The 22,076-nt window shown below is 37.4% G+C and overlaps 1 protein-coding gene across 2 annotated transcripts in view; it reads right to left on the bottom strand.

The window, feature by feature from the left end:
* Positions 1-2,269: 2,269 nt before the first annotated feature.
* Positions 2,270-22,076, bottom strand: part of COG6 (component of oligomeric golgi complex 6) — a 55,360-nt gene continuing 35,553 nt past the window's right edge. The window contains exons 14-19 of one of the 2 annotated variants that reach the window (XM_082277576.1): positions 14,944-15,075; positions 14,236-14,403; positions 12,195-12,302; positions 10,731-10,784; positions 8,214-8,293; positions 2,270-4,674 (exon numbers count right to left, since the gene is read on the bottom strand). In XM_082277576.1, the coding sequence (XP_082133702.1) occupies positions 4,527-4,674; positions 8,214-8,293; positions 10,731-10,784; positions 12,195-12,302; positions 14,236-14,403; positions 14,944-15,075 (690 nt within the window). In that variant the 3' untranslated portion in view covers positions 2,270-4,526. The remainder of the gene's footprint in view (positions 4,675-8,213; positions 8,294-10,730; positions 10,785-12,194; positions 12,303-14,235; positions 14,404-14,943; positions 15,076-22,076) is intronic. The other variant, XM_082277577.1, reaches the window with a different exon arrangement.

The following is a 22,076-nucleotide window of genomic DNA, read 5'->3' as shown; positions in this document are numbered from 1 at the left end:
ATTGCTGGAGATCTACCGGCACCATCTCCGGGCAGATGAACAGTTGGTTGAGGACCAAGCCAGAACCAATGTCTTGTGTTTACTTCACACCTGCACTACCTCTGCACAAGGTGGCTCTTGACTAAAGGATAGAGATAGTTAGGATATTGGAAAAAGATCTTTGTGTGCCATGAGGTTCACCCACCTTTTGAGCATTCGGTAATGACGTACACCAGGCATGGACGTCCCCACTGGATCACAGCTCGGCCGCCCCGCTGGACAGCCAACACCCAGCTCAGCACAGCAGCACATGAGCACCTTCAAAAAACCTCCAAGGAGTTTGATTCTGAAAAACTGAAGTTGGTTTCCTACTGTGCAGTGCACCACCAGAGAGACCTACCCCCATACCCCTCAGGACAAATATCCAAGTTCAAATTATATTCATTTCCCATTTTCCGAAATTCTTTCAAGACACACATTTGCTCTGAGTTCAACCACTGCTTTGTATGCATTGGGTGACTCAAAGCATCTCATTTTACTCTAAATATTCAAGGGTTAGAATTTGCGGAGCAGTTGCTGGATTGGCCTGAAATTATGTTTGCGAAGTTCTTGAGACTGGTGGGCAAAAGATGTAGCAGTTCTGGAAATCTTTAACAAGTAAATTCAATATGTTGAGTTATATGATTTTTGAAAATTCTCTGAACTACTCACACATAACATCAACGCACCATCCATTTGCAGCATCTAACCCTACCCAGGCCGTTTTGGATGGGTGCCCTCATCATAAGCAAATGTTTCTTTTCCTGCATTTTCCCTCAGAAGCAGGTGGCAGTGGATTTCAAGTAAAACCACACCCATGTCTGTGTTCCTTTCTGGAGGGTGTGTTTTGCTCATGGAAATATGTCTGACCTCTTTGTTTAATTTTCAAAATTTTATAAGCGTCCCACCCCCTGGGTTGCCCGCAAAGTGACTCAGCAAGCCAAGCAAAGGGATCAAAGAACAGATAGAGTTTTTTACACAAATGGAAAAGTTTAGCAGTTCTGAAAGTATTTTCCCTCAACACTGATTTCAAAACATTAATAAAAATAATTACAGCAGAGTCTAACAGACAAAATGCAGGGCTAGAGCCATAAATCTTAGAGAACAGGGAGGAGCACTCTGAAATGCTGCAAAACAAATAGATTATCACCTTTCCAAATCTCTGCAAGCTTCTCTTTTCCTGTAATACAAAACAAAAAATCACCAAGGCTGGGCTGCTGCTTGCTTGCTGTAATTAAAACAACTTTTATATTGTATTTCCTCAGTGGTGTGCACATTTATAAAGCAGGAAGGAGAAAATTGTACATGTAGGAGTGAACACATAGGAATTGCCACCAGCGCAGATGAACCACCTTGGGTCCAACCCAAGCCCAACTCTGTATCTTGCTGCTCACTGGATATTCTGTGGGTCAAAAAGTCCTGAGAACCTGATTCTTTTTCAGGGACTCATGTATTGGAACCAAAGATAAGGTTCTGATGTAACAAATGGAGGAAGATCCAGACCTTGGAGGCCTCAGAGACCCCTTATGTACATGCCACAGGGCTAAACTCCTCCTTGCTTATTCCATCTCCTGCCTCCCATATTTTGCACTGATTTATGCACAGCTGCTAAATTCAAAAGAGAAGAAACAGACCTGCCCCATCTCATACTACACAACAGTCAGAAGGCTGGGTGCTCGCCAGGAAGATGGGGTATGTCGATTCCAAACTCCTTTGGCCCAGAACCCAGCTCTCCCACTTCCCAGGAAAGTGCTCTTTGTACCAGACAACACATCTGTTCTCAGAACAGGGCTGTCAGGGTGTCACATACAGGGAGTGCTGCCTACTACGGGCAGTGTGCAAACCCCTCTCTTTTCCCACCTGCCCCAGTCGCTGCCCAGCATGGAGGGGGGAGTTGCTCTCTCCAGGAAAAGCCACGTCCCCCCAGGAAAAGTGGTAAGGAGCAACACCAGAAGAGCTGTCTGACTCAGCCCAGCCATGGGAGCATCTCTTCAGGCATGGGATGCTCAAGACAGACATGCAGTAACTAGTCTGAAAATGGGCCAGGTACTGACACCTGGAGAGATTTCATTTACTGCAATGCTTATGGATCCTCCAGCTAATCAGAGGACTGCAGCTTCAAGGTTCCTAGTGTGGAAATAATGGGAATTCATAAAATAAAAAGGTCAGAAATTCCAAGATGGAAAAGGCAGGTCATAATCTAATCATGCTTTCCTTTCTACTCCTAGGAAGGCAATCAAGAGGAAATAACAACATTGAAGACAGAGTCAGTAAATCAAATGGTTTTATTGATGTCCTTTCTTATTGTGACCATTGGTCATCAACTTTAATTCACAGACCAAAATTAGCAATTGACTTTAATTTTCCTAAATTACAACTTCTATTGCTTTTGCATTTTTACCAAGAGAAGACAAAATCATGAGTAAGTCTCTACATGGAATCAAAGATAGAAGTAACTTCTGACTAATCCTCATGCAAACTACTGAATTTGGAGACTGAGGTTGAGTGTTATTTCAGGAAAAAGTTCACTCTTATGAGTAGTCTCATCTCAAGCTAACTTATAGTCCTTTCACAACTGATGTAATTTTCATATATTAGATAATAATTACAGGCATATTAAGCAATATTAACATTATTGAACAACAAGGAACAGCCGCCTGAATGTATACTATGGCAGTGCAAAATCTGAGTAATATTAAGAGCCTTACCTGGTAATTTTCCATTAGAGCTTTTTTCAGCTTCTAGAATTTTTTGTCTTACAGGTCTAGGGATTTTAAACAGAATAAATCTAACATTCATATTTACAGAAAGATTTATGCCTGGACCTAGAACTCCAGGGACACTTACACTTTCTATACCAACAAATTACTCCCATTTGGAAAAGGAGCTATTGCTTTATTGTGGCATTACCACAGAAGCTGCTTTCTGAGCGCACTGAATGCATTTTGTGCAATGAGTTTTCCAAGAGGCTAAAACGTATTGCTGCTGCTCTTTATGTCTTGCTCTTCTGCAAGCATACACTAAACTGCAGACTTGGCTGCCACCAAGTATGTATTTTATATATGCACTATTACTACTAATAAAAGTAAAATGAGTTATTCAATATGAATGACTGCTCATCTCCCCCTTGACGCACATAAAATAAGCCACATATAATGTGAGAGTAAACTCAGGTGACTGTAATAACTCCGTGGCACTCCTACAGTAACAAAGAGAAGAAAAAAGTGAAATGCTTCCAACAAAACAGTTCGCTTAAATTATCCTTTCAAAACAAACAAACAAAACCCTAGTCACAAATCCATTTTACTAACTTTTTGTTTCCTAAGGTTTCTCTTGAACAACACTTTCCTAAAAAATAACTATGTTTAAGGAATTTGCAGAAAATTATCACAAGGCCCAACAGAGAACAAGTGTCCTACTCCCCCCCCCCTTTATTTTCCTCTTTTCCTGGAAGCAGAAGGCTCCTGAACCATAACTCTATATTATCAGGGCTTCTACAGGGAACCTTCAGCTTGCACCAACGGAGGAGAGAAATGAAAGCTTCACTTATGGCTTTCTATGCATCAGACTGGGACATTGATGCACTCCAGCTCTCCCACATAAATCCCGAATCATGCAAACCATGGAAATCTCTTGGTGGATTATGAACTGAATGAATACTTGTACTGGAGCAGATGGACCTTTTCTGTACATAAAACCAAGCAAAACAAAAATCATGTACATGTGAAGGAGGAATGGCCATACTGCTGTACAAACCACTTTCCTAACCTACATTGTTACTGGTCCCAGCCTTAGGAGATCAGCAAGTTTCCAGTGATACAAAGATTCCTACTGGAAACAACTGCATTAAACCAAACTTCCAGTAAAACAGAATTATAAAAATAACTTAAAGCCTTAAGTTCCAGGTTATGTACAAGCATGTAGTTCAAACAATTATTTTTCTGACAGAAAACACCAGATAATAGATTGCAAAAAAACCACACAAATTTTGCCTCAAAGATTTAATCAACAGGCTTTGCAAGAGCATCAAGTATTCTGAAATGATTTATGAGCTGCAAAAGTGATGCATGAGTCATTCAAAGTGTATCAGTTGTATTAAAATTTCAGTTATCAGTGTTTACTGATGGCAGGCTGAGAAAAAGAGTGAGAGAACAGACTACAGAGCAAATAAAAATATTGGTGAGGTCATAAGAGACACTGGTTAAGCCTTGAAAAGCAAGGAAAAAAGCTTTTCTCCTTTTTCAAAGAGATTGCACATTGTCAAGGTCCATCTCCATCAGAGAAAAACATTAAAATAATTTTCAATCTATATTCTATTTTCTGACCTGTTGAAAGTATTCAAAGACACGGGAAAGACTAGACTTCTGCCAAGCAGATAAAAGAAAACTGCATTCCTACATATTTTAACTATGCAATTACACATCCAAATTCAAAGCAGAAAAATAATTCAATGCAAATACTCAGGAAATACAGAATTATGGATTCTGATAAATCTGGGGGATGCAGGACTATGAAAGGAGTGCCTGAACTTGATGAGGAGATCTGTGTAGGATGGTTTCTGGATCCTTGTATTCATTTGAAGGATCCATCACAGCTGCATATAACTCGCTGTAAGCTCTGCAGACCAGTTCTGTTGACTGTTTTATTATCTGCTCTCTAAAAACCAAACCAAAACAACACAATTTGAAAATTTTAGGGAATATAACTGTATTACATACAAGGAATTAAAGATATACATTAAAAATACACATTAAAAATCAGTCTTAGTTACACTAAAAAGCCTTATATTTCAACTGTGAAAACAGATCAAAGTTTAAAAAAAAAAAAGGCTTCTTTCTCTCGTTCTATCACACACAGACAAACTCACATATATGACCTGATACCCAAGACAGGAGCTTCTTTATTTCTACAATCAAGCAAAAAATAATAGAAGGATTTAATTTGTGTACATTAGTTTCCCACCTGCACTCCCCTGTATCTTTTAAAAGACTGATAAACTTAGTGATCTACCTTCTACCTCCAGTGGATTCTTACTGTCCTTTGTAAATACACACTTTTTTTTTTTCTACTAGCAAATATATTCTATTTGCTATATCTTGACAGCACCTGATTCCATAATCACACAAAAACTAGTGATAGTGGTCAGAGATTTAAAACACAACAATGCTATAAAGTCTGTGTCCTGTTTTTTTTTTTCTGGAGATAAATGAGTAACAATGCACACAGACTGAACGCTAAATTTAACTGGAAAGTTAAAAAATTTTTTAACACAACCTAGTAATTTTATTTTACATTACTCATTGAATTAGTTTAATCATCATGGTGATGGTGTTTACAGTTGCAGATGCATTTTTATCTATTAGAAACAGCAGTTACAACTATTTTACAGCCAAACCCATGCAAGAGGAACTCCAGCAGAAGCTGAGGAAACCAAGGTAACCACAAATCCAGATTCAGCCCTGCTGTAATATGCAGCAGAGAAACAAAGACAACAAAACTGCATCCACTAAAATCACGGCTGAATTCACAGACTGTTGGGAATTGACAAGTTAAAGAAATTTCAAAGATCAAATACAAAAATCTTTGTCTTTACAGGAAACATTAAGGAACAGAAGATATGAGAAAGCAGATTAGAAGACCAAATCTGCATTTTATTCTGACACACAGTACCCAGTTTTTTCATATACAGCATCAACTGCCAGTATTACTAGGTTATTAGAATACCTGAAAAAAAGACTGCCCTTATAATGGCGAATCCAAACCCACTATTATAAGGCAAATATATTCAGAGTGTTCAGGTAAGGCAACTGTCTCTGACCTCAGTCTGGGATCACTAAGCTAGTGCAGCATGATGATTTTTTATGAAAGCATTACACACTGAATTTGTGTAAAACTACTGAACCAAATGCATAAATAAAAAAGTTTGTTAAAATATTCAGAGGACTGAACAGCATCACATGTGTTGTTCAATCAAATAATGTCAGTGTCATTAATCAGTACATTAGGATTTCAGTTGCCATAACAACGTGATACATTTATCACTAACACAAATGGCAGCACTTGCTAAAAATAGTAATTCCAGCATTCAGTTTCTGTGATCCAACACGAATGAAAAGAGCTTTTCAAGACCAACAACCATATGAATACATAGCTTTAGACTTTTTAAATGAGTGAAGGAATTTGAAAGACAAAAGCATGCACTAGTAATGTTGGAAGGAATGTTCTTCACAATTGCAGAGGTTAAATGATATTGCCAATGAGTATGTAATACACTGGTCCTTTATCAAAAGCATGTGGTCTGATTCTGAGAACCAAAGACCTAATTTCAAGGAATATATCTTCAAAATTGAAAATTCCAACTACTATAGCCAGAGACTAAAATTATAGCACTGGTTAAATGTTTTGCTTCAATTTTGAGAAAATTTTGAATTTTCAAGGCTTATTTACCATCGAAAATATTGACTATCAAGACAGTGATTCTACAAGCATCTCTGTAAAAGGGTATTTTAACTTTAGAAGGATTTCTTGGGTTTAAAGCTATGTGTTTGAAGGCTAATGAGTTAACTTATTTATTTTGTTTTAATTCTGAGCAGAATCTGACCTATAGCACTGATTATAGCAGGTTAATAAACTCCTGCATGTTAGTTGAGCTGTAGCAGCTATAGCCATCACCTTCACACAACGCTTCCCTCTTACCTCTCAACTGTCCACTTCTGCAAGGTAATATGAATTTGGTTTAAAATGTGCTGAGAGGTTTAAAAAGCTTATCAATGGGATAAAGCTAAGACTGCCTACATCACCTTGGGTCACCTGACAGAAGGAATTATTTAGTTCAAGTAATTTCACAGTGACAGAGTCTTTATGGTAGCATGGCATCTACCTCTTAAAATTGCCTCTGTGCTAGCAATGAAAAGTTGAGGCTTTCAAAATACCTTTACTGTTATTATGGTTTTTAAATAGACCTACATTCAAAAAATATATCAAGAGCTAAAATACAGATTTAATGCCTTGACACCGAGAAGCAGAGGCTGTGATGTTTCACTGACATTACTGGTCAAGCTACCCTGTTTGATCTGCACAGAGAGTAGAGCTCTACCACAACAGGGTCAGCTCTGCCAGCTGAGCTGTGGGAATGGTAAATCTGGCAGAGACACCCAAAGCCAGCTGAAAAGCACCAGCATTCCCAGCCATGCTCCACCTGTATGGTGTAACACTGGAAGTCTTTGGATAAGGAGAACCTGGGAAATGAAGGATGAGAACCCGGCAGCTGGACTAGCTGATCACTGTAGGTCCCTTCCAACTGAACTGTTCTATTTGATTCCCAACAGTAATTATTTTTCCCTTGACATATGTCATTTTGTAAATGCAAGACGCTGTAGTACAATCCCACCGAGGAGAAGTACTAGTATGAATATACTATTGCATTATGTAAAATGTGATGTGCTTGTCTTAGTTTCTGGTATATTCTGTAACCTGCATTCTTTGCAAAAGTGTGAAAAATAATGTCAAGGAAAGTTTTTGATCAGTCCAACATATAATTGTCTAAGTACTACAGAAAATCTTCATGTGGTTCACACTTAATTGGAAAGAAATTCGTGGCACTTTCCCTAGCTTTAGGGTTCAGTTATATCCAAAAAACAAGGTAAGAGATAAATAATAAAGTTCTGACTTTCATACTTCAAAGAAGAAATCTCTTAAAAAAAATATATTAGGTGAAAAGTAAAATAATCTCAGCACAATATTCAATGAGAAAGAATGCCAATATTCTACAGCAGAAGACAACAAAGGTGAAAATTCTAGAACTGACAAAGCAGTGGGGATAAAAGAAATCTTGGAGAATTATGTATTTCACCTGTCTTTGACAAGCTTACAAAATAGTTCTAAAACAATATACAACTAAGTTGACAAAAAAATGCTGACACAGCAGAACACGTTCAAAATAGATTAATGTAATTCATTTTGATGGTGCCTCATAAATCAAGAGTAACTACTTCAGAAAGTTACAGAATTACATACTCCTCACTGCTTGTTCAAAAGAGGAGAGTCAGAACAAAACTGAACTGTGACCTAAAGGACAACGCAAATATCATCACAGCTGATAACTTGAATTCTCATCATGATTCACTAAAACTTATCATATTCATCTTTGTGAGCATTATTCAGGTATAATAGAAATTCAGAGGTAAGGTACTTACTTCACAGTGGCACTCAGAAGGAAATTCAGCTGGGACATTAACAGACTATCTGGAGCAGACAGATAGCGATCAAACTGAGCCTATGAGAATATGAGATCAACATATTAACAACTTGCTGTTCTGCAAAAATAGGTAAAATCACAAATTTCTGAAAACATTTCCGATTACATTAAAAGACAGAACTTAATAATCCAAAACAAATGTCTGATTTCAGCACTTCTGCCTCCAAAATTTTGTTCCTGACTCTGAGGAATATGAGTGGAGGGCAAATAATGAGAATCCAGCTTTTATAATTATCCATCTAAGCTTCCTATCCAGCTGGTGCAGGTACTTATACATCACTGAAGATCACACTGAGTCTGTTCAATGCAGAGGGAATATAAGACAGCTCTGGAGAGATATCTACTCTGTCCAAGTTAGACATGTTGCCTGATTCTTTTTGCATGTTTCTTTTTACTTTTTGGCAGGGAGTCACTGCTTATGTTAAGAAAAACAAAGAGCAAATCACCCACTTCAGGCTTCTTGAACTGCTTCTAAGAGTACTTCTCTTCTCCCACAGAATATAGTGATAAAACGAGTAGTGCTTTGATTCTAAGAAGAAACATTACTCCTGTCTTCAACAATTGATCAGAAATATTGTGGCTGCCCCATCCCTGGCAGTGTTCAAGGCCAGGCTGGATAGGAGTTTGAGCAACCTGGTCTAGAGGAAAGTGTCCCTGCTCATGGCAGGAAGGCTGGAAGAAGATGGTCCTTAAGGTCCATTCCAACCCAAACCATTCTGTGACTGTGTGGTCAAATGGGTGACTACTGAGAAGATGAAACCAGGTCTTCTCACAGGTGAAAACACAAGGAATACTGAACACATATTACACTAAGGAGCATTTTGATTAGATAATGAGAAGAAAAATTCTCATCAGGAATGTCATCAAACATTGAACAGATTATCCAAAAAAACGGTATAATCTCCATCCTTGGAATTATTCACTAAGACAAGGCCCAAAGTAAGTTTATCCAATGATGGCAAACTTCCTATTCATTCATTCACTGAATGAATATATTCTCAAGCTGGTAAATCCTAAAATCCACATCCCTCCACCATATAAAACATAGGCAAAAATGAATAATGAAGTCACAGCTCTCACAAATTAACTTTTTTTGGTTTTCTGCCCTTGTTTGGAAAGCAAGGGAGCTTTTGCTGCGAGGGGTATGGACCTAGCAAGCATCGCATTTGCAAGTGCATATGAACAGCTTAAAAGGCTGGGACCTGGAAAACTTTCAAGCATAAATGGGAGGCAGTGAATCTGCCTGCAAGTACTCCCCCTGGTTTAAATCCTGAGAAGCCAATAGATTAGGCTGATAGATTGGATTTATGTGGGTTTGATTTCAGCATACTTGGTTCCATTCTGGTTTAAGTGTGTTCACAGAAGCAGACGTTAAGTAAAGTAATGAACAAAATAAAACAGTTGGATTCTTCTCTTAACTATTCAAGGGAAATTATTATGTACTACTGTAGATAACAGACTTGCATATATGTAATTCAAGGAGAAGGTCCCCAAGCTGCAGCCTTTAAATTCATTGTTAATCTACAAGACTATGATAAATAGAAGATATTTTAAATGCAAAATTCCTAAGTTTTAATAAGAACACATGCTGATCTCAGTAAACCACTGAGTGCTCTGTGCCAGAGCTCTGTTCATCCAACCAGCCTGGGAACTGCTGGTTTAAAACCTGAACAGAAAAAAATATGCTACACTACCATAATTGGGATGCATTCAACATACAAGTTTTTTAAAAACTCTTTTAAAATCCCCTTTTTTTCCATGGGTGTGTACATATACTGCTGTATGAGCAGGCCTTTACAGTTAAACTTTTAGAATAAAGCTAAACTCAGCTAAGCAAGAAGAATGACAGATTATATATTATTGCCTACTGAACTGTGATATTGCTATCTCTATGCAAAATAGCCTTCACACACACTAAGAAAAAATACCAGCTGATAATTTGCTTTAAAATATATTGTAGCTTTCAACTTAAAAAAACATAACTGTGACATACACCCAGAATTGAACTTCTGAGTAAAACTGAACCATTTGCATAAAATCAAAGCCTTAGGACAAAGATTATAAATGATGGCAGAACCTATATTTCAAAGCATAGAGGCAAAAAAAGAAACTTTGGTGACTAAAACTAATTAGAGCTAAGTATTTGCTTTTAGCAATTTAAGATGACTCATGGGACAGCATTCTTGTAAGTAAAGCTCTGCTTCTCAAGGCTTAGAAACTAATATTCTATTACTACCCCTTCAGAAATAATTTATGTTATTTATTACTTCAAGTGGTCAAATTACTACAAATGAAGAAAGTATTCCCAGACATGTAATTCAGCTATTCTTAAAGAGTAGGACAGATTAGATTAATATCTTCTACTACAGATGAGTATCTTCTAATCACATAATTAACAGTATTCTTTACCATGTCACAGCATCACCACCATAATATGAAAGTTAAAAATGCTTACCATTGCAACCTTCAGGGACACAGAATCCATACTTGACAAATTTGAAAGAGGACCCTAAGAATCAGTAATCAAACAGAGGGATAAAAAAAGGTCATACTAACATATAGAAAAAGATAAATAATAAAGTCTGTAATCAGTTCAGTAGTTACTTTTTATTTGGTCCTGCTACAGGATCTTAAGTGTTTGTAAACTGTATAACCATTTCAGTACTAAAGTGCTGTTAACAGTTCATTTGTATTCTACCACTCCCTCAAATTAAAAGCTGAGAATATGGAATTCTTAATATGTCCTTTCAAATCCTTTTTTCCTTCTTCACTATTAAATAAAGCCAAAACTAGCCTTCTACAAGGTCTAGAATAAAAACTGAACTGCAAACTGGCTACATCCTCTTGGTATTCCAGACTTAAGAGACAACAATGTTGCTCTATCTGTTCTTGGGCTGTGAAGAATTCAGACCTGTTTCCCAGTAAGCCTTCTGTGCTGGTATGGCAATACCATGCACAAATGCTGCTTAGACCCCTAGAAAATTCTGCGACATCACCTCTGCAGCCAGGCAGCTGCACAGACAGAAATGAAAATTGCTACATTCCATTAACAACCTGCCCTAGACACTTGAAATTGATTTTAAAACAGGAGATAGGCTCATGAATAGAAAACTAAGTTGAGTTATTAACCAGATTATTTATACATTTATTTATTCATCTTTACACTTAAAAGTCTGTTGAGTTTGGGCACTTTATGCAAAATTATTAGCTGAAGAAACAACATAAAGCTCTCCAATAGAGTTCGCTTCCTCCAGAAAACACTGTTTTTCACTTCTACAAAAGATCACAAAAGGACACAGGCACAGCTGAAGGGAAGAAGGACTGTATTAACACCTACCACATTGCAACTGTGCTTCACAAGAAAGGGAGAGCGTGAGCTCTGAATTCCAGTTTTCAGCTCCTCTAAGAAATCTCAAGTTTTCACTTTGAGAATCTCACTGTCTTGGTACTAGAATAGCTACAGCAACAAGTAAGGACGAAGGAAGAAACTCTCTCAAACTACTACTAAACTCATCTGCCAGTTTTCCACTAAAGAAAAAAGCAGCAATTACCAAATGCATGCAGCTATCTATGGACTCCATGCGGGTGCTACCGGAAGCAATGAAGAAGATGAATGCTGTGTACATACACAGCAGGTCTAGTATGTTCTAGGCACCATGGAAGCGCTGGTATGCACCAGACAAGCAGTACAGGACTGCTGCACACCAACCCTGCTAGGCCTGCTGAACACACAGTGCAGGGGGAATCTGTAGTTGCAAGCTGCCTTTGTCTAATAGTCCTGGTCCCATGTGAAAAACCAACAGACATTACTGAATCTTTGCTTTCAGAGGGAGCCTAATTTGCAAAAACATTAGTGCCAAAATTCTACTAGTTGGCAAGTGTGTGGTACCCCCTCAACACTTAAATTCTGTAAGCTCACCTGCTCTGGCTTGTGCTGCTGCAGAGCGTTATAAATGTAACTCAGACCAGCCCTCGTTAGCACGTAGGAAGCTTGCTCATTTATGAGTGTATCTAAATGAGCTTCAATCTGAAATGTTAAGCATAAGGTATTTATAAAGAGTGTGTGAGAATATTAAATGTAACGAGTTCTGGGGTTAAAAGGTCTAGAAACACAAGAAGAAAAAAACACAAATAAGGAGAGTGATCAACAAACAAGGAAATATTACAAATATGTACAGCATAATTATTTTATCCATTCACATTTTTCATATTACAAGGAACCAATAATAAAAATGCAGAGAGTTCTTTCAGGTCTGACTAATAAAAGAACCTATTTTTTTTGTATTTGTAAATACAACACCACCAAAAATGAAGATTATAGCCTTGATCTTAAAAATTCCTATATAATTTTATTTTGCTATAATTCTTTGAAAATGTGTGATAAAAATCATTCACCATTTATTGAAAATACTGACAATAACATGGCAGTTTTACAATAAACAGGAGACAGTCTTTTGTAAGGAAAATAAAACTGAAACTAAATCATACTCAGAATTGATTTTAAATTCAATACTGATAAACATGCATTTGAAAAAAGTTAACTGAAAGAACAATAGACAATGAAATTACAGTTATCCATTTTGTTTTAATTATCTTCATACAAAAAAAGTTTTAAGAGTATTTTACATTCTTAATATAATCTTCACTTTGCAGGAAAACCTAATCCCTTAATCCAGTCACAGCAGCAGCAATCAGTTTTCAGTTTGAGCAGTCTCAGAAAGACATTTGGGTATACATACACTATTACTTCATTTTTACAGATAACTACCTAACTTTTTTTTTCTTCCAATCCTAAAGAAAAGAAAAAAAATTGCAACATATCAAAGTCTCCTAAAATGTAAGACTTTTTCTGATACATTAAGAGTTCATCTTTTTGCTTCCTATAATTGTTTAGAAGAACACACTTTCCTTTTTAAATCAGGAGGGAAATCTTAATATTTCAATTTGGAGTTTTTAACTCTCTTAGTGAATTCTTTTTCTATGGAAAATGTTTCTCGCAATAAATATGCCATTCTAACTCCACTTGAATAACCTACTTATGTATAATCTTAAAGGGGTTTTTTTCAGTCTGTTCCTGTATTTGTAATATGTTTGAAGAAAGTAAATGGTATTAAATGTGTAAGCTTCAGCTCTACTGCTTTTCTGAAGAGTAAATCAATTGCAGCATTTCCTATGAAAGGAACTCTGATAATAGAAATTAGAAATACCTCAGACAGTTTGGTGAGGTTGCCTGTTTGTTTCAGAGCTAAAAGGTGCTAGAAATTCTGATTAGGAGCAGAAAGTGAAAAATGGCTCACAGACAATCCTTGCTGATCCCTTAAAATAAGAAGCTGTGACCTTTTTCAAGTCCCCCAGCTCCAAAAGCTCTCCTGAGATATATTGCAGGCATATTCATGAAGTAAAATATAAATGGGAAGTGCCCAAGATTTTGTAAGTCAACAGTTTCTGAATTTTCACTTCCATTTCAAAATTGTACCACATATGAATTACTAGCCTGGGATGTGAGGGGAAACCAAACAAATGAGAAAAGACAGGCAGAAAGCAGGACTGAAGCTGTAACTTCAACTACACTATATTCTAGTACAAAATAGATGATGATCTAGTGCTAATTATATGACGGAATACAGTCAGCCATTTGACTGAGCTTTCAATTTCCATTTGCTTCTTCTCATAGTTTGCAGATAAATATTAGAATGATTAGGATGATGAAAATGTTCACTGATCTGGGTTTATCTGCAACTGAACGAAACAAACCCAAGTCTTTTAATCATTTTTTGTCTGTTTAAAATGAAAGATGCTATCTGCTTATGGTCTCCAACAAGAAGCCCTCTTATCCCATCATCCCGATTTTGATAATGTTGGCTTTGGGTTGATTTTAAGATAAATATGTGCACATCACAACTTACAGTGCGCAAAAATCAGTAAAAAGTTCATTTTCTTTCGGGGCTGCTAAAGCTTACCTGAAACTGCAACATTTCTAGACGTTTGTCAGTGAATTCAAAGAGCGCCAAAGTAGTCCTCATCATGTAAAGTGAATTTACCATGAAGGTTGCCATATCAGCTGTGCCCAAATTACTAGCAGACACAGTACACATCTGCAACAACGGATCTAGCACACAAGACAGAACCTAAAATAGCAAACAGAGAAGAGGGAGGGGAGGGAGGAAATCATGTCACACGAGGCTTCTAACCTCATTCTATCACGTATTTATTCCCCAAAGCACAATAAAGAGGAATGAGAGTTTCCAACTGTGAAAGCAGTTTTCTACTGGATTTGTCAGCAGGTGATCACCTACCGCAGTGATGGGTAAAGTATAAAAACCTGAGAAGAACAGATTCCAGCCTAGCAGGAGGAAGAATAACCCAGATTAGATAATTGGTAATTGTGCAATCTTGAGGGTGTATTTACTTAATGGAGTAGTAATTGGATAACAGAATTTAGATACTGTGTTAAGAGTAGCACTCCATACTCAACTGTAATTATCCATTTTGTTAGTCACCCTCTTGTTCACATTACAAACTCTGGTTTGATAGAGAGCTCCAAAATGGGACCAGACAAAAAGATTAATGTTCCATCTATCTTTTGTGCACTGAAACTAACTTACACATTCTTTTTTTGCCCCTCTCCCTCCTCTTCACACACATAAAGCAGTCAAACATTCTTGTACCTGCACAAAGTCAGCCTGACGGGCATCCAGTGGAATAACAGATGAGTCATGAGATGCCAGAACCTCCCGTAGCAAGTTAAGTGTCTGATTTAGAGCAGAGCTTGGGCCAAGATCAGGAGGTGGGAGCTCAACCTGAAGAACAAGATTATCTCTTTGTGGGGTTTTTTATTAATTTCATTCACAGCAAACACCATACAGTCTGTTAGCACAAATGCAACCAGCTAATAACAAAATTACATGCAGGCATGCAGAGAAAAACTTTAATCTGACACTGGACAAATCTAGCACATTTCAGACAATAACTGCCTGCAACTTTCAGCATAACCATCTCATTCAGTGCAAAATAAGCAATTGAACATTGAATTTCTCCTTTCATTCAGACTATGCCTATTTTACCATCTGGAGAGTCCCAAACATTACTGGTTTTGGTACTGGAAAAAAGTACATTTACTAGATTAGGTGCCAAAGAATAGCCACCTTGTTGGCACCACTGAGTTCACTTTGAGCAGGACCTCCTGTAAACACTTCAGAATCTAGTGCATGCAGAGCTCTGGGAAATGAGAGCCTTACTGCAGCAGTTCATGACAAGGCTGCACAGCCCACGATGGTAAGTCTGAGAGCTGTAGTCACAAATGCAACAGTTTTAATCTCCAGCAATCTTGTACTTCAATTGCCAGTACACAAATGAACTGGACACAAGCTAACTCAAGTAAACCTACATGAACTGCAATGAGACTGCACAAACTGAAATGCAGGCTTATGCCAAAGGTAAGAAGCTGGTAATGTAGATGTTTAAAAAACAAAGGAGGAAATTTTGTGTATATCAGAGAAAAAAAATGTAGTTTCCACATCAAATTATGAAAATTGGATCCTCTGAAATGGACTGAAATTCTATGCTATTTTTAACCCAGGCTCACATACTCTATTTAGCCCTTTCTTTGTAACAGGCAAATACTCATTAAATACTTTATAAAATGTTTATAGAAAAATCTAGCACTTCTTTTTCCCAACGCACATTTCTTAGGTTCCACTCCAAGCACAGCTGCATCTTTTTGTCTCCAATGCTACTTCAAACTGTCTTCCTGTGGCCTCCAAACCCTTACTACAACCTCATTTCCTTCTGCCAAAAATCTACTTCCCACCTTCCTCTCTTCTGCCCATCCAAGGGCAAAGACAGATGTGGCTGGATCATGTGGGAGTCAGGAAACCCTCAGCAATACACAGTAAGTTAAGACTTAAAGGCATAATGTCTCCAGAAGGAGGAAGGGAGCAGTAAGTTTGGATGGGACCGGCCCACGTGTCTCAGTCAGGGTACCTGGCCACAGCAGAGCAATGCAGCATGCACTTCTGCAGTGCCCTTAAGACTCCAGCTCAAAAGAAAAGGCAGCAGCTTTGGGTGGCTCCAAGTCATGGGCAACATGTTCCATAGCTTCCCAAATGAGAAATACTGATAAATAGCATAGTAATAAGGATGTCTGAATCTTTAAGATAAAAAAAAATAAAAATCCAAGGGGCACAGGCTGATGGCCAAAGAAACCAAGGAGAGCACAACAAACATATCCAGAGCATAACATTACAGAGCTTTCTGGAAATGAATCTATACCTGATGAACATGCCAGCAAAGAAAGAAAAAAACCAGCTCTCCCTCTTTGAAACCAGGCCGAACTTTCATACTTCGTGTTTCGAAACATTTGAGATACCATACATGGCCCCCCACTGTTACCAAGAGAGATTTAACGAAAACCTTTTTCATCCTTCTGAATATAAAGTGTTCCTCTATTCTCACTTTCCAAGAGAGAGTATACTGAACTCAAGCAACTAAGGGAAAATTAAATCTAATAGGTTCAGAGAAAAGTTGTTCAGCCCAAGTGGTCTTGAAAGCATGAAACAAACATTCTAGCGATGAAGTAACCGAAATTCGAAAAGAGGCACTGAGTGCTGATCAGTAGTAAAGTTTACTGGTGTTTACAGCACTGAATGACTTTCTTCTTGTTTCTTGTTATTATTAGGGGTATTGATTGTGTCCTGAACACACTGTTCTCAGACTTGAACTGAACCATGTTCAGGGATATTTTGGGGTTACTTTGAGACTAGAGTTTGATGGAGTTTTTACTTCCAACACACACACAGATCATGGCAATGACAATTTCAGGCTGCTTTGCACAGAATTTTTGTCTCCTGAAGTAGCTAGTGCTCAGAAGCTCTTAAATTAGCTTCATCTTGCACTTAGTCTGTTCCTTTACAGTCCACTGTCTCCTTGTAAGAGCAATGGAAGAAGAAAATATGGCAAGGAAAAAAGATTTAGATCACTAGATTTTATTTGGGTTATTCTGAAATTCCTGACTATTGCAATAGAGACAAAATTATCAGTAAGTGGAACGAGAATCAAAGTAGTGCTATATTAATTTGGAAAATTCAAACTTTTGACACATGAATACAAAGTCAGGGCTTTTTTTTTCAGAATTGGAAAAGAAAATTTAAAAACACACACTTCAAATTTATAGAGGAACCTAGAGACTCCAACTCATGAACAATAATCACTATTCTAATAAAAAATAATTGATTCCCTGAATGTTTTACATGCACTAAGAGATCATTATAATTGATCCTATTTCCAGAAAAATAGGTTTCAAATACATGCTGAGCTCTACTTTTGAAGTACCTCTTTCAGATGCAAGCTAGACAGCAGCTAACTAAAACATCATTAGGGAAGTTCTGCAGCAGTGAGTTCAACTGCATTAAAACATACTCTATCACAGTATCAAGTATCTAATTGGTTTTAACTACCAGTTCAGTCATACAGAAATGATGTCAAACAGTTCTTCAGCCTTTCAAAAAAACCCAAGAAACTACCCATTTTTAAAATCCAATATATAAAATTGAAATGAATTATGAAATGGATACTGAAAGTTGTACATAAGCTTTAGTACAAAAATTTTTATCTTCTTTTCTGCGTAATTATCAGTGGGGAACAGATACTAAGCCAGCAATCTCCCTCCAAACATATAATCTAGAGCAAGTTTCTCTGTCTACGACAGCAAGTACCTCAAAGGATGTTTTATAGAATTTTACAAACAGCAAAGGAAAACACAGAAAAAACAAAAGGCAGTATCAACAATCAAGAAGCATGTACATGTATGTTGTTTCCCTTTCTCATTTACAAAAAAGGTTACATTTTAAAAAAGGGCAGATTTTCTTCTGAAAATACTGTACAGTCGATCAGAACTTTATATACTATGCTACTTGAACATTAGACAGTTAACAGTTACAATGTTCATGAAGGGAATGGAATACCTCCTACACAAGGAGAGGCTGTGTTCTTTCTGGAGAAGGCTCAGGGGGGCTGTTATAAATATGTGAAGTGAGGGATGAAGACAGAGACAGACTCTTCTCAGTGGTGTCCAGTAACAGGTCAAGAGGCAATGGGCACAGATTAAGGCACAAGAAAACAATTTTAACTGTGAGGTTAGTCAAGCACTGGAGGCAGTTGCACAGTGAGGTGTTGGAATCTCTGTCCTTGGTGGCATTGAAACCCCAGCTGGAGCAAGTCCTGGGCAACCTACTCTAGCTGACACTGTATCATGAGCAAGATGGTTGGACTAGATGGTTTCTAGAGTTTCCTGCTGAACTCATCCATTCTTTAATTCCGTGATACTACTACCAAATAAAACAAGATGGTAATTTAAAACACAGAATTCCACAGAGAAAGCCCTACCTATGAGTAACAAATGGAAGGCTAGTGGCTTTTATAAGAACCTAATCAACTTTAAATATAGCCTCTTAAAAACCCCCACCGGCAGGGGCCAGATCCAAAGTACTTCAGAGTGGAACCTTGTAAAACTGTTACGGATTTTTTATGCTGTCAATTAACACTGAGCAGCATCAACTGAAGAAGCCCATTCTCCTCAGATGAGACAATATTCACCAGCACTCCAAGGAACCTGAGTGCATGTCTACCAGAGAAGCTGTTTCAAGATTTTCTGGTCCTTTTAGGATCCTACAGAGGTCAACAAAGTAGAATGCCTAATGGCATGCTTATCTTTTCAGCTATCAAGTTGGTCTTGGAAGAAAAGATAACTAGTTTTGCTTTGTTCCCATGGATCCATCTAAAAGCACAACAGCATTCAGATCACGACAACAACAATCAGTCTTATTCAATCTGCCCCACATCTGATTTCCCAGAAACCTAATAGGTTTCATTCTGGCAGGAATCAAATTATGCAGGACAAGTTTACAATTATTCCCATGCAACATTTTAATATCTCTCTTACAGACAAACTTAAAATAAAATGCAATCACAGCATTTAATTTGCATACATCTACTCTAAAAAGAACAGCATTAAGGAATAATAATCCCAAAACTTAATTTGGGATACTCTACTAATAGTCTTCTAACAGCTCAGACAGCAGATGACTGGAGTTTGGCGCAATCTTTCTCTAGTGCCCTTATGATAACTCTCATACCATTTTATTAAATGTTCACAATTATTCTTTCCTTTAATAATTGTTCTGGAACACTAGTGAAGCCAGAGGAAGGACATGTGGGCTTGAAAATTCCCACTCTCCTAATTTAACAGCTGGTCCAATAAAACATGCTGATATCTAACACACTCGTTAAATGCCTCACCAATGCACTCATGATATTAAACAACTTCCATATTGAGATGGCTGAAAGAGCAGTCCATCCACTCTGGTCTATTAAGTACTTTGAACTTTACTCCCAGTTTCATTGGAACCGTTTCTGCTGTTCTGACAATTATTTTCATTCACTATTTTCTCCTGGATTTATAATCAACTCTAAAATGGTCATCTGTAACGGGCAGACAATGAGTAACACAAGCAGAATCCTGAATTCCTAAATATTTGATTTATAAGCACACAGTGAAAAGAAACATGTAAAAGGATACATAAGGATTGTAACAATAATTCTGATCCACTTTACTAGCACGATTGGTAGACCCATGGCTGGGTCCAAAAAAGCTAAAAAGCAACAAATACACATTTTTTTCAGCATAAGGACACCAATCCTGGCCAACAAGCATTCTGGTTCAACCAAGAACCAGAACACATCAATTCCTACCAGAGCTAGAAAGTACTGGCAAGACTGCCCAACACTGCCTCTGAAGGGTAAGAGCCAACAAGGCAAAGGAGAGACAGTGTCTGCAGTAAGAACTGATGCACCAAACCTTCAGTGACACAGGAGGTGGCTGGTGATGCACAGCTTCTGTAGGATGTCAACATTGAGCCCTACAGCAGCCCAAGAATCTCAAAGTCATGAATGGCATTTTAAACCCTAAAAACAAACTGGCTTTGCAACAACTCTGTTACCAAGCTTCTTGACAGGTTTCAAGAAGTGTCAGAGCCAAAGAGACTCCCTGGTGTACTGCATTTCTTTGATAACAATGGACTTGCTTTCCAGCAGTCTGCTAAACATTTCTGTCACTTGGATTTCAGCTCAAACAGAGCTACCTGAGAAGTCTAAGTGAGAACACCATAAAAAAAAACTTTCTCAGAACAAACAGCTTGAAGTTGAGAGCTGCTGACTATTTTACAACCAGGATGCTTGAGGTTTTCTTATGTAATGAAAAAAAAGTTCAGAGCAAAGTGCTTCTGGGCAAAGCAGTAAGTATTCTGAAGTAACCAGGGATTTCCCTCTATCATTTACACCGATGGCTTGACAACCAAGAGGGAAAATCCTGATCTAAGACTGCCTAAAAGCTTCCATACACCTCCACACTTGTGACACTCCTTATGTAATATGGGACTCTTCTCAAAAATAGATATGAAGAGGAAGCTATTTTCTTGTCCTAGAAAGAAAAGCCTGAAGTCTCAGTTTCCCATTGTGCTTTCAAAATTAAATCCCAGGCAGATTGAAGGCAATGCTCAACTCAGGATAATCAATAATCTAGGGAATGAAATTGTCTATGGTGATGAGGACATCAAATTACCATCCTGTCATTTGTCTACATCCTAAGGATGGGATCTTGAAGAGTTAGCGTATTTAATGAAACCTGCTTTGTCTAAAATATGTTCCCAACTAGCTATATTTAAGTGAAAGATTTGCTTAAATCATATTCTGGTCTATCAACTACTACATAGAATGTAGATATTAAAAAAGCAAATTATCAGCAACAAGAGATGATACTGAGGAAGTAATGATCATTAAAACTGTCGACCTGACAGGCCATTCACCACTTTCCAATAATCTAAACAGAAGAGGCATTTAAATCTATAGAAATAAAAGTATTTTTACTTAAGAACATCCATTTGCATTTTAATCGATTTCCAAAGTTATTCAAATTGCCTTAAGAATCATATTTTAATCAAAGTATTGGACAGTTGATATTCTTTGAAACAGGCTTATCAATGCCTTAAGATGCATAATCTAAACTGAAATAAGAAACCACAATTTCCAGATTGTTCAAGTGAAAAGTAATTTACTAAATTTCCCAGTGAATATTCTCTATCTGCACAACAGGAACAGTGATGAAGCCTTTGCAATTGCCTATGTAAGCACAAAGGGTCCATCTTCCAGGGGTTTAATCTTCTCTGAAAATAAAAAAAAAATCTGGAAGCAGCTGCAGTGCATACACAGCTGGCAAAAAGCTGGTAAAAAGGCTGGGATGTGAAGAAAATCCTACTATTACATATACACAGTTTTGGTCTGAACGCACATTAAAAAAAAGGATGGTAAAAAGCAACCTTCAGTTTCTTCAAAATGTAAATGCATTGTGACATTCACTACTAAATTTACAAAGACAAATGAAAAGGCATAAAACCTGCTTATCTGTATACTAACACGCAAAAAGCTAAGTAACAAGAGAATTAAATTTATGATTAAAAAAAGGTCTTTATCGGATGGAAACTAATGTCTCTCTGAGGGTAATCAGCCTATAAATTTTGTATTTTTTTATGAAGCAAAACTAATTTCAGTCATGAAGAGATAAGACATCATTCTATCAATTCAGTAATCCACTCACAAAGGGTAATAATATAAGGTGCTACAGAGGACTACCTAAAACTCAGTTACAAAAACTACACATTAGAACAGTAAGATTTCTTCTCAGATATAGAGTTATCTCACTGTTAACTCCTGAAGCAGATTAATAAATAATTGTGGGAGCCTTTGTTAC

Source organism: Coloeus monedula (genome assembly GCF_965178545.1).
Source record: "Coloeus monedula genome assembly, chromosome: 3".
Taxonomy (NCBI): domain Eukaryota; kingdom Metazoa; phylum Chordata; class Aves; order Passeriformes; family Corvidae; genus Coloeus; species Coloeus monedula.
This window is presented reverse-complemented; position numbering and strand designations above follow the sequence as displayed.